The sequence below is a fragment of the Neolamprologus multifasciatus genome, chromosome 14 (genome assembly GCF_963576455.1).
Source record: "Neolamprologus multifasciatus chromosome 14, fNeoMul1.2, whole genome shotgun sequence".
Classification (NCBI taxonomy): Eukaryota; Metazoa; Chordata; class Actinopteri; order Cichliformes; family Cichlidae; genus Neolamprologus; species Neolamprologus multifasciatus.
The window spans coordinates 24,296,755-24,310,822 of NC_140452.1; the positions used below are offsets into that span (position 1 = coordinate 24,296,755).

A 14,068-nucleotide genomic window follows, 5' to 3' on the forward strand; every position below is an offset into this window, starting at 1 on the left:
ATTGTCTGATGGCTGCTTCCAACAGGAGAACGGCATGTCACAAAGCTCACATCATATCAAACATGACAGTGACGTCACTACACCACAGTCACCAGATCTCAGTCCAATAGAGCTCCTTTAGGATGTGGCATAGGGTAAATTCACATTGTGGATATGCAGCTCAGAAATCTGCAGCAACTGTGTGACGCTGTGTCAGTATGGACCAAAATGGAGGAATGTTTCCAGCACCATGTTGAATCTATGCTACAAAGAAATCAAGACGGCTCTCAATGCAAAAGATTCTCACAGATCGAAAAGCAACCAAGATCTTTCAGTTTGACGTTAAAAAATAAATAAACTGGAGGTTGGTGACATTTATGGGTACAAAGAAAGTTAAGTTCCCATGAAGGTAAAAAAACAACAACAAAAAAACCAAAACAAAACAAAAAACCCCACAGACCTATCTAAACATGTTTTATATCATCTAATCTGTAGTCTGAAGTCACGTCATCAAGAGAAACAACCCTCCCCTCAGCTGATTTATCTCACGTTCTGCCTCTCAGATTCGACACAGCCACTTCTACCACTTTTCATTCTCTTTGTTCCTCATTGTAAAGCCCATAAGTTGTAAAACAATGGCTTTAAGCAAGATAATTAATATTTATTTGACACAGTACAAGTACGGCACAGTGGCGCAGGACACGTGAGTGAAGAATTCAAAAGGAAGTGACTTGTTTCTCTGCAGTGGTCTGGCTGTGAGATGTAATTACTTCAAAGCAGAGGGAAGCTTTGAACTGTGAATAATTAATTCAGGCAAGCAGAACCAGGGTGTTTTTATTAAGTACTCTGTTCTTGCTTGAACAACTATCAAACAAATGTAATTTGACCTTCCCGGAGAAATCCTCCAGAGAATCAAGCCATCCAAGCAACTAATCCACTTTTGCTTCATCAATGAGCCCATATTGCTCTGAACGCGGCGAGGTTTTAACTCTTTATTCTCTCTTTTTTAAGTTTTCTAGTTTTCATGTCACAGCAGTAACATTTGGATGCTTTGAAATGCCCTCAGGCTTGTTGTGCTGCTGTAACAATAGGCACCAAGGTACTGTGTCAGCGAACTGCAGAGGTTTTGTTTTCCAGACAAACAAAAGATCCGCTCAACTTGTCACAGGCCACAAAGAGCTGCTTGTTTTTTGTTCTGAGAGCCACTAAAGCTGCTGAAGTTTGTACTGCTCCACGGCATTATTGTGCACAAATGACACAACAAAAATCACGTTTAAACTTGGATTGCCATGTAAAAAGGAGCGATGCTTCAAACAGCGGTCTGCAGCCTACATGTTGATTGGAAGCCTTTTACGCATGAGGTAAAGCTTCATCTAAATCACTCCTCCATGAAGTAACAAGGTAGCTGTGATTTGCTGCTGTCTTCAAATCTTCAGATGCTCTTATGTATTTTTGCTTGTGCTGAACAGATGACGGAAAAGTCGCAGGAAATGTCCACGTGAGTGCCGCTCAGACCGTTAAAAATACCTTCTTTATTTTCACACTCATCAGACACAGGGGGACTCGTCCACATGTCAGCAGTGCACGGAACAGGTCTGATTTTCAAGTGACCGTACGAGCTCATTTGTGACCCCAGACGCATATTTATATGCACCACTGAGATATTTTTATTCATGATGATGGTTCCTCCTATAAATCTACAGCTACTGGACTATTGGTGCGGAAACTGTAATTGCTCTGGGGTCATATAGTATCTGAACTTGGAAATGGATAATTAGTTATTTTTTAAAAACATAGACTAAATCAAAGTATTACGAGTGTTTCAGTGCAAAATATTTGAAACATTCCTCGATGATAATCATGGTTATGCCACGGACAGGTTACCAGTGCAGGCCTGAACCTCCAAACACTCACTGCACCACCTATTCTCTTTCATCTAGCATTCAAACTCACATGTCGATGGATGACTCGGGGTTCAGTCTGTTGCCTGAGAATGATTTGAAACGCAGTCAGGGATTGAAACGTCAACCTACGTGCCCCACTCTACGTCCAGAGCCACAGCTGCACTTTTTCTTTCGCTTTCAGTATACAAATAATTAAAAGCCATGATTGGAACATTTTAGATTATTCCTGAAATAAAAGTAGCTAAAAAAAAACATGATTATACTTAACTGGTAAATGGCTACTTATATAGATTACAAGTACTGGTCTACGGCTTTCTACTCAATTTGAGCACTCAAAAGGCTTTCTACTACAATCACCCAGTCACACACACATATTTATACAGCACTCTTATCTATGACTAAGCGCTTTTATCTAGCATTCACATGCACTTACTCCAGTGGAAGCATTGGGGGCAATTCAGGGTTTAGTATCTGACCCAAAGATACTTCAACACAGGAGTCGGAGATTGATCGTCCAACCTTAACTACTATATTTACTCATTCATTACAGTAGCTAAAGTATTTATTTTATCTTATAAATGACCCCAATAGATAATAATAGATTGGTCTCGGTTTCAGTTGTGAATGAAGGTTGGCCTTTATTTTGTAAAGAGTTTCAGGTTGTGTTTCGTCCACAGCGTAGGAGCGTTTATGAGAGAAGATGGTGATTCTCCACGTTAAGGAAGAAATCCTGGATTGTATTACTCTCTCTGACAACTGAGTGCAATGATTACAAAGAGGCCCACATGCCAAATGAGAGCTGGAAACAAAAACAGCCTGCAAACTATGAATAATGATTCTTTGTAAATGCAACATTTTCACTTGTGGATTTGACTTTTAAACTCTTTCCTTTTACAGTGAATTTTATTTTGGATTCATTTATTATTGATAATTTGGCATGGTATCCTGATGGGAGGACAGTGCAGTGTTTCCCACAGTTCCTACATTAAAAGTTGTACACTTTTTAATTGCACAGCTGCTTGAGGTGAGGTTGTAAAAGTACATTTGCAGAAAACAAATATTTGAAGTAGCCTTTTAACATAATGTAATCTCAGAAGGCTGCTGCCAGCTATACCGCCACACCAGAGAGTTCAGTTTACTGAATTTACGACACTGCTTCAGCTCACATCCGGTCTGACTTATCACCTCTCGATGGTCAGCATGGAGCAGAGTTGGATTTTCTCCACATTCCAGCATCCAGAGGGTGAAAACTTGCAGACGGTGTGTTTTCAGCGCCGCGCCGCTGAGCTTTGCAAACATCACGACTTCAGATTGTTTCTTTTCTATTTGTGGAAAAAGGAAGAAAAAGAACAACAAGCAAATGACAAGGTGGCCAGCAGCACACAGAAGGCTGCAGAAAATAAACACTGTGATACTGAACCAGCCAGTTCAGATGGAAATAAGCTGAACACACACACGCACGCACACACACACACACACACACACACACACACACACACACACACACACACACACACACACACACAGAAGGGTTATATTTGCCATCAGCGAAAAGGGCCACATTTATCAACCTGATTATAACAGGCTCAACACAAACTGCTGTGTCACTTGAAAGTTGCCTCTATATCTGACATATGATGAAGACGACGTCTTTTTGAGAAAATTAACATTTTCGTCAGCCTCGTGGAGCGAATGTGCGCAAGTTGTTTTTTTTTTAAACAAATCAGTCCATTGTAGAGGCAGCAGGACTCTTGCATCACCTCTCTCATTATGGTGGTCTGGACAGAGTTTCCCACAGGAAAACGGATACATCCTGAGACGGCTGCCCTACTTCTCTCTCTCCTCCATCTGGTTTCCATCAGAAGCTGCTGGGGCTGCAAAGGTTTCCCCCAGAGGACACCACCTCTCTGATTTTTTTTTTTTTTTTTTGGGTTGATCTCTTTCAACTGTCTCTGTCCATTACCTTCAAATTCTGATTAAAACCAAATTTCTGCTACACTCTGACAAACTGAAGCAAAAAAAAAAAAAAAAAAAAACAAGAAAAGAAAAGGGCACTTCAAAATTAAAGATGGGTATGGATATTATGGTCAATTTGAAGGCTTTTGGAAGTTCAGTGCAGTGCACAAGCACACTGATGGCTAAACCACACCCACTTGAGTTTTGGCTGCTAGATGAGCAGTGAGGCCATGGGGTTAAACCTCCTGCTCTTCAGCCAACAGTATTTTCCAACCTGACCACTGGAAAGACATTAAAATTCAAGGCTATGATCTCTTCATTTGAGTCAGGTTCAAATCCTCGCTTCTGCATTTTGGATGAGTTGGTTCATATTAATGATTTTTGACTGCAGCGGGATCGGGAGAGGTGCCCAGCAGTGAGATAAAATGGAGACTTACATGACCTTTAAATCCACACGGACTAAAGGGGACTTGATTTTTTTTGTTTGTTTTTTTAATGCTCGTCAGTTGCACTGCTTCCTATAAGTCAACAGCCAAAGTTGCTCAGATTCACTATGAGTAAGAGTGAGTCAGTAAACATCCAGAGACAAGGGGCTCGTTTGTTCAATTTCCCCCTGGGGAGTGTATGTATCCAAGAAAGTGAGCGGCTGTAAGTGCTTCATTTATCTATGCTGAGCAGGACTGGCTGTACGTTTTTTTTTTTCAGTCCCTCTCTGAACATGATCTTTAGCATAAGGCTAGTGGAAAGAGAAGGTTTTCAAACCACTCCAAGTACAGGCCTGGAGTCAGCTCTAACAGTGGTTACTGAGCCTCCCTCAGCCTGCCTGTTTCCTTAACGAGCTCTCTTGTTTAAACGATTTCTTTGCACTGATACTATCCAGAAATGATTACTTCTATTTATAACACAGAAAAATGTAAGTGGTTACATATTTTTGGACACATGGAGATAACTTGATAAAATTATTTTGATCATGCTTCTTTCAGCAGCATCCTCTGCATCTCTGTAAGCGGTAGAGGCAGCAGCACTCGGTTGGAAAACAGCTGGAGCTTTGGCGCTCATAGCTGAACATCAGAACACGCACACAGGATTTGTTAACCGGTGACGCAGCACACACCATCGCAATACTTTGGAAATGAGCAAATGAGGTGACTGCTTCACTGCACTGTAATTATGTCCACATGATTGAGCCTGTGGATTATCCTGCTTGGCTGGGACTGCACTGTTTCCTAAACTACAGCTAGATATACTTTGGTGACCTTTTCAAAAGTGGACAGCTCATGCAGTGGACACGAATCTTTGCTTTTCTTAATACTGCTATTCTTACACCCTCTATTCAGGTAGCCGGCTGTAACAGGTTGGAGGAGGAAGATAGTCTGTGTAACTGACTAGTTTGTTTGATTAACAGGAGCCAATGTTCAGGCTGAACCTTGTTTGTTCTGAAAAACATTTTTTTTCTGTACACTGAGGAATGGATTAGATGGCACTTTGTGGTGTAGAGACTGAAATCTAAGCAGCAGGTATTGACATGGTTTAGCATATTAATTCAGCATAGCGGTCATTTAATCTGTCCCCAAATTACCTTTGGGAGTCTGATCAAATCAGCCTTTTTTATTCTGAAGTGGGCTGTGAAGCACTCAAGCCTTTAATAGGAGTGCCCTCTAGTGAAAAATATAAGCAACTGCATGTAAAAGTTTCAAAAGATCTTAATAAAGTGGACAGTGCCTGTGTTGTGCCAAAAACAACAAACGTTTTCCCAAAAATAGATTTTTTTGTTTTTTATTTATTGTTTTTTCTGTGATTTTGAGTCATTTTGAGCCAGAAATTTGCACCATCAAAACTCCTAATGTCTTTTTCAAGATAGATCTGGTGTAGAGGGTGGCAGGAAATAGGATCACAGTGCTATAAAAATATTTTAAGTGGCCAAGATTGATTATAATGCAGGTTACTACTTGCAAAGCAGGTCATTTCTTTCTTTCTTTCTTTTTATCTAATCCTGTCATGAATCCTATTCACTACAGTCTATTTATGAGTATAAGTAAAGAAATTATACATAAAACACATAGACACATCAGAAATCACTTTTTTGCACAACATGTTAAGACACAACACAACAAGTAAGTGCAATGCAGCTTGTCCTGAACAACACAAGCTCACAATGCTCTGCAAACTTGAATCATCTATTAGTTCACTCGAAGGCTCCAGGAATCATTACAGATGCCTGGAAGAGGATTATGAATAAACCTATTAACGGGTTCATCTGTCTGACTGCATTTCATTATGCATGGCCAGTTTGTTATAAGTAACCATGCAACAGATGTCCAGCTGCTTTTAGCTTTTTATCAGTTGAGCCCACTGATCACACCGCACTAACACAGTCTGCCAACATGTGGGAAGTTTATAACCACCGCTACTACCCCTTTTTAATATTGTACCATAATAATAGTAATAATAATAATAATTCCAGTATTAATCAAACTTTTCCAGCTTTATTTTAATCATTGTAATTTCAAGAAACTTGAAAAAAGGGAAACAATAGTTTAATTAAATACTGAGTTCACAGAGCAGTCGACCAGAAAGTCCAAAATAAAGCTCATAAGCTGCATCTACTTTCAGTAAGATGGACGGTCATATGTACTTTATCTGTGCCAGTTTAGGCTTCACCATGTGAGGATGAATACGCCAGGAGTATCCACAGCAAGGGGTTAAAATACAGCACGATGAACACTACATGGTGAATTTACAGAGCTTTTATTTTGGTAGAGTTTGTTCACAGATTGTGTCAAGTTGTTATAGATTAGATATCGTAGTTAGACCTTTCCAGAGTGATGAAGAACCTGATCAGGCTCATATTGCAGCTGTCTTTGAAGATGGTGGTTTCTCCTCTGAGCTCTGTGCAGCATCAAAAGTTAATGTGGGGGTCACACTTTTTTGGGGCATCAGGCCTCAGATTCACTTTCTTTGGGTTTGGACCTGTGGTTGATGGACATGTGACATTAATCTAACGTTTATAATAAAGAAGTCCTCAGTTTTTCCCCAAGATAATCTTACAACCAAAAGGTAAGTTTGGTTGTAAGATTCCTACCATAGAAGGGTCAAATTCTCGAATTCCTTCAATATGTAAGAAGTTTTTAATCCCCCCTGTGTACCACTATTATAATAATAATAATAAAAAAAAACATGACTTCATTCATCAATAATCAAACTTTATTTGAATTAAGTAAAAAACTGTCAAAGGAAGCACAAAAACTGTTCGGTCAAATATTGAGTTCACAAAGCATTCAAAGAACTTTACCAGAAGATCCTGACATCCAAAATAAAAGTTGGGACAAATATATTGTTGTAAAATAAATATGAGAAAACATATCTATAGAATTTTCCAGCATTCTGTGTCCAGCACTATAGTTAAAATAAAAATCTCTATAAAGTTGAGTTCTTCCTTCTAAGCTCTGAAGTTTCCCTGCTCATACACTGGGCTGTCTTTCCACATTTCATTTTGATATGTATTTATGTGCATAGTTTGTATTGTATTTCTCAAAGCCTGCTTTAATTGAAATCAATATAAGTCGTCGCTGGATTCTGTGGTCCTTCTTATCAGCAGTTGAGAATGGAGTTGGCCCTTTGGATGCGAATAACCTTCTTTGAGTTGTAACTGTACTCAAACTGCATGTGTTCATGGAAGAAGTACAAGTATCCTGTAAAACAGAGATCAGTATCAGTACTGGTGGATAAAAATCGTACCTTTGGATGCTTCTACTCAGAGTGTGACTTTATTATACCATAGTGATAAGTAGCAGCGTCGACCTCATCCTCCATTCCAGGAAAGTCCTCCTCAATGGATCGTGGGTAGCCACTGTCCATGGTTCCTGTTGCTTCATCATAGCTGTGGGTGACACATAACCATTTAGTCATTCAACACTGTTGAGTCTGATCACTGACAAAGCTGCAGTGTGACCATTACAATTGCTCCTATGTCTCCACATACCTCCAGTAGTCTTCATCAGTGAACAACAGAGTTTTCCCAGTGTCTTTGATGTGCACGGCTGCATCTATTTTCCTGACGCTCTTGGGAAGACCAAGTTTATGAATGTATTTTGGGTAACCATCCACAAGGTTGTATCCATTCAAAGCCCACATTTGGATCCCTGGTGAAACGTGGAATAGGTTTACGATGTACACGCACTCTACTGTTTATTTAAGAAATGACCAGAAAGTGTGAACTACTCACCACTAAATATCATAACCAAATCCTTCTCTGGGTTCTCATAAGCTGCATCTACTTTTTTGGGAATAGATGGCCAAGTGGACTTAATCAGAGTCAATTCAGGCTCCACCATCTGAGGATGAATACGCCAGTAGTATCTGAAATGAGGTGTGAAAAAACAGCACGATGAACAGTACAGAATTTACAGAGCTTTTATTTTGGTAGAGCATAGACAGAAAATGGAACTCTTGTTCACAGATTGTGTCAAGTGGTTATAGATTAGATATCGTGGTTAGATCTTTCCAGAGTGATGAAGAACCTGATCAGGCTCATGTTGTACCTGTCTTTGAAGATGATGGTTTCTCCTCTGAGCTCTGTGACAGCATCAAAAGTTAGCTCGGGGTCACACTTTTTGGGGGCGTCGGGCCTTGGTTTCACTTTCTTCGGATTTGGGTTTGGACCTGTGGTTGATGGACATGTGGCATTAATCTGCTGTTGATGACAACCAGTTCTCAGTTTTCCATAGGTTAAGCTTACAGTCAATCAGTACAGTACTCCTACCATAGAGGGCTTGAATTCCTTCAATGTCATCTTCAGCCAGCGGGTAGCCTGTAGTATAGGTGTAGATGGGGTACATCAGTGCGCCTGGGTCTGTGGAATGGGACATCCCCAGGGCGTGACCCAACTCATGGGCTGCCACTATAAACAGGTTGTAAGCTGAAAGAAAAAGATGTTGAATTCAAAATATTGTTGGATAATAGTAATTATCACTAGGAAAAAGTTTAGATATTGCTCAATATTCTTGCGGATAATTCTTACCTGATGAATCTTTGGTCCAGTGTTCATCCTCATCAAAGTGAGTGTCTCCTCCAATGCCTTGGCCAGGAGGGTAGGCATGAGCCAGCAGTCCATCAGGTCCATCAAATGGGTTGTAATCTCCATGCTCTTCAGAATAAAGGGTAGACAATGAGCAGGAATGCACCACAGAAACCCTTCAACACTTGTGTTCAATTCAATTGTAATATATCAGAATTCAATCAATAGTTTGTGTACCTTTTGATCCAAAGCTGATCATAATGTCTGCATTGCCCTCGTAAAGCTTCTTAAAAGTCAGAGGAGTAACGTTAGCCCAAACGTTGAGAGCCCAGCGGATGGCTTTGTCTACATCTGCTTTCTTCAGATCTGGTGTGTAATTCACGATCCTAAAACATCAGAGGATATGAGGCAGGGGAAAGCTGGTGAATAAATTACATTTGAGCAAAAATACTTGTGTCACCTGTTACTTTATGGCACCTAAATGCATACCTGAATGTGACGTCGTTATTTTCCCATTTGAGGTGTCGAGGGAAGTGGTTGTACTCCCCAATGTCTGGAACGCCACATCTGGGCTCCTTCATCACTGCTAAAGTATTGTCATCTAGATTCCCTGTGACCTTTACAAGTAAAAGAGATAGTGGAGAATATGTCATGTGAGTACATATATCGTTTCGATTAACACTTTTGTTATTGTGAGCAGCTGAAAAGAAGCTGGATTCCCTGATAATATTCAACTTTTGAATGGTAAACTTTTAATACGGAATATACTTTTTTCATTTCTTTGGAAATTACTGGTTATATTTTGGAGTACCTCCAGTTTGAAGAATTTCTGCATTTCCTTGATCTTGGCTTGAAGGAAATTTGACGACGTCCGTCTACCTTGGAGACCACTTGGAAGGCCATAGAATCGATGAAGGTATTTCTGTTTGATACAAAACAAAAAACTGTGATGTGAAGCTCATTTAAAAATCAGAAAAGCTCCAGATCAAACATTCATGCTCATTGTAATACAGATAAAACAGAAATAAAACAGAAGCCAGTTGAAGGCTAGATAATGACTGAATAAGAGCTCTTACCTCAGCTAAAAGCTGCTTGTCAGTGTCTTCAGATGACAGAGGCTTAGCAGAGGACTGGGCGGCCAGCGCCAGCAGCAGCACCACAGCGATCATACTTGTTGGCTCACAGTCGTTTACTGTGTCAAAGAAGCTCAGTGGAGTATTTATACTGAGTTGAGACCACTTTTTCCCCCCAGCTGTTCCAAGTGATTCATGTGAAAGCACCTACCCACTTCCTCTTATGCCTGTTGAGAATGTGCTTGGGTCTGTAAAACTGCAGGGACTGTGGTTTGAATCTCCTTTGAACTCATAGTTTGATCACACATGCATGTTCTATTTCCTGAATGACCACTACCTAAGATGTTTGGAAATCAATTTACATGGAAATGTCTGTGCGTCAAAATTATGCAACCATGTGTTTGTTTTTCTCAAACGTGAGAAATTTTGAAGAGATGCGTTTTTTGGCAGAAAATACTGTCAGCCTCATTTTTATAAATACATCACATCAGTTGTTATTTTCTGTACATCTTCTTCTTAGGTTACAGTAGATGACATATAAGTGGCTGACTATAAACAACAGGGGATTTTGTGAATTGTGGCCTCATGATCGTCTGGGCCTTATTTTAGCTGCACATGTTTATGGATGCATGACTAACAAACATATAAAAAAAAAAGGATGTGATGAAAGCACAAACTTTTCATTTAAAATGTGATTTACATTTCATGTGACATCATGTGGTTGTGGGATGCAAATGTCCTGCATTTGCTTTGGTGAAATCAGCTCATTTAGATGGACAGTACTGTGCAAAAGTCTTAACCTACCCCTCGATTCTTTCTTTTTCTAGGAAAATGGGAGATGGTAATATGTCTAAACACTTCTTGAAGGACATTAAAAGCTCTTCTTGGGATGTTGGCTGCCTTTTATTCTGTTCTCTGTCAAGAATCCCACACTGATTCAATAATGTTATGATTCAATAACATCCAAGCTCTGGGAGGCGAGTCCGTGACTGACAGCGTTCCATTGTGTGTTTTTCCATCCAGGCATGCTTTTACTGTATTGACAGTGTGAATAGGATCATTGTGGTGCTTAATAAATGAAACCATGCCAACCAGACACTTTCTTAATGATTGCATGCCATTGTGTGGATCAAAATCAGACTGTCTGTATTCATAATTCCATCAATTTTGACAGGATCTCCCATGACCCGCCTGAAATGTAGCAACAAACCATGATAAAGCCTCCAACGGGTTTTATAGATGGATGTAGACACTCACTGTTGGACCTCTTTCTTGACCTCCTCCATACATATTGACAATAATTGGACCAAAATCTGAATCTTTCATACTTAGATTCATCACTCACGTTCTTTCAAATACTATTCATCTGCTGTCAATTATTTTTGTTTTGTTTTTTAGACTAATAATTCATCTTTTTCTGTCCTCTGCATGTCCAGTTTCCTTTGAGGACACACCCGACACCATATTGAGATATGCCAGGTTTTGGGCTATTACTAAGTTAGCTGGTCCTAAGTTTTTTTTTTTTAAATGTCTTTTCAAGCGGTTGTACAAAAATGTACTTTTGTGTGAATATGCATTGAAACACAACAAATGATTTTTTTTGTATCATTTTTTTGTATTTTTTTTGTATTATTATTATTATGTGTCCAAAAAAAAAAAAGCTATTTAATGCCCGTCAAACTCTGTTATCTTAGGAATTTTTCATTATTGAACAAAAGAAATGGCAACAAATGATGTGCCTTTGTGACAAAACTGTTCTTTTGCTAAGTTGTCTGTTGTGCTGAGTAAGGTAAATGTTTTATGCTTCTATGCTTTTATGATTCATAGATCAGTGTTATGTTGTTAAAGAAATTCCTCTGAAAATGGTGAGGTCCAAGAACTGGACAAAAAAATTCTCAGGAACTGCGTAGAGGATTTGTTCATAGCTGAGGTAAAAACATTGCACATTAAAATGAGAATATTTTATTGTTATGATATATAAATAAATAGAATCATATAATTAAAGAGTCAAGATTACCAAGGTTTTATTATTCTTTTTATCATGAATACAACATTTATTGTAAATTGAGATTTTTAACCATTGCTCTAGGATTGCTCTGGGATCACATGCAGCTCTTTTCCCCATCTCCAGTTATGACAGTGCTTTACTTTAGCTATATATGGACCAGTCATGCCAAGGCGTGTATTTATTCTTTTTTTTGTATTTTTTTGTATTTTATTCTGTTCCACTTCATTGGTATTTTCATAAATAATTTCATTATTTACACTCTTAGTAATGCATAGAGGTTAATTTATACATCAGCAAACGTAGCAAATTTCAGTATAATGGAACCTTCTAAACATTTAAAGTTACTCTGTGTAACTGTGTAAGCGGTCTCTAGCGGCATATGTAAAACTTGATTAGACAGAAGGGAGATGTCCTTCCCACCCACTATGTTCAAATACGGTCGGGGAACATGGCCACTTCCACAAACGGCATAAGTTGATGTGGATGCATAAGTTTGTTGGAAGATGCAATTACATGCTATTCTATGTATATTTATATACATAGAATAGCATGTATATTTTTTATTTAGAATAGCATGACTTTTTCTGTTAAATAACATATAAACATTACAGACTGTACCTTTAAAGGTCCTCAAAGAAAGTACAGACATGCTGGCTATTAGCCTACTATTACTATTACATCCCGCTATTGTCTATGAGGGGTAACAAAGCTTTTGTAATTATTTGCTTCTTGTGCAACAGTGGAATTCTTTAGGCAATGAAAACAGACGACTCCGAAATGAATAAAAATTTAGATGGATCAGTCCATATGGGCATAAAAAGTTTATTTTAGACTTAAGCATTAAGAATTGTGTTCAAATAAAATTGCTGCTAGTTTTAACAAGATCATTAAGCAATGTTGTAACTACATACTTTTGGAAATGGTCTTCTATTAATTTCTAGTAACAATGTTTTGGTAGACACATAGAGTTTTGCATTTAAACTGCTGCACTGTTGGACAAAACCAAGTCTTAGAGACTGTTTTACTGTAAGAAGTTCAGGTTTTAAATGATCATTGTGGTAATAGTTTGTGTACCTCCTGATTTTTTTTTTTCTTGTATAATCTCCCACCTTTGTCTTAAAAGAACAAAAACACACAAACAAAGAGGAATTGTTGCCTGGACTACATACATACTACAGGCCATCTGTATTTCATTAGTGATATCTTGCAACCACACACCAACATCCATATTTGGAGTAGCATCATGGCTTTTAGACAGCGGTTGAGTGCTCCTGACTCATTTTAGGGAAGTAGGCAGTTAGGGGGATTTTTAGTGTATTTTAAAAAAGTTATGAACAAACACAAAACATACACTGACACACACTTAAGGTAGACCTCACTGGTCAGTGCTGTGACCCATTTTTTTAAGATAAAAAAATGGTCCCAGTCTAAGATGTAAATCTGTTAAATCCAAATAGACAGCTCATTAAATGATATAATGTTATTCCTATCATATTGTCCTTTCACCCAGATTTCAGCAAAACAGGAGATGTATTTACTGGACTCTTAAATCACACTGTAGACCTACTGTATGACCATTTTAGACATTTTCAGGTAGTGGAGCCTAACCCGGCTGTCTTAAGGGGGGAGGTGGAGTACACAGCACAGGTCAGCAGTCTTTTCCTGGCAAGCCACTTTCAAATTATGGAGAAACCGTGAAACGATAACATCATGCGTTATTACTTTGCCCCCTTTGTAAAATGAAAAAAATAAAATAAATAAATAAATAAATAAAAGGGCTCACTTCTTAAAGTAAACAACAGGATACAATTAGCTCATCATTATGAGCTAATGTAAAGAACATTGCTGCAGCCAGTTTACTGCACAGTAAGCTATTTTTGATACCATTTCCACTACACTTTTATATACTTTTTATTTGCAGTGTGGCATTATTAGTAATAATAAAAACAAATGTTACATATGAGAGTTAGCAAAAACATTGAGGAAATGTTAGAGAAAATGAGAAAAAAGAGAAAGCACTTCAGAAAGAAAGGAGAAATGACCTTTTTGTCTCATTATTCACTTTAAGCTTTAAGCTTTAAGCTTAAATTTCAAAACTTACATTTTAACTACTGATTTTATCTACTGTTCT

General features: G+C 38.5%; 1 protein-coding gene across 1 annotated transcript; it reads right to left on the reverse strand.

The window, feature by feature from the left end:
* Nucleotides 1-7,005: 7,005 nt before the first annotated feature.
* mmp13b (matrix metallopeptidase 13b) lies at nt 7,006-10,066 on the reverse strand. The gene is made up of 11 exons (XM_085130580.1): nt 9,933-10,066; nt 9,668-9,778; nt 9,346-9,473; nt 9,094-9,242; nt 8,860-8,985; nt 8,602-8,757; nt 8,381-8,501; nt 8,065-8,198; nt 7,822-7,981; nt 7,616-7,719; nt 7,006-7,531 (listed from the first exon to the last, which is right to left on the reverse strand). The coding sequence occupies exons 1-11, from the start codon at nt 10,023-10,025 to the stop codon at nt 7,431-7,433; spliced, it is 1,383 nt and encodes a 460-aa protein (XP_084986706.1). The 5' UTR covers nt 10,026-10,066; the 3' UTR covers nt 7,006-7,430.
* Nucleotides 10,067-14,068: the final 4,002 nt, after the last annotated feature.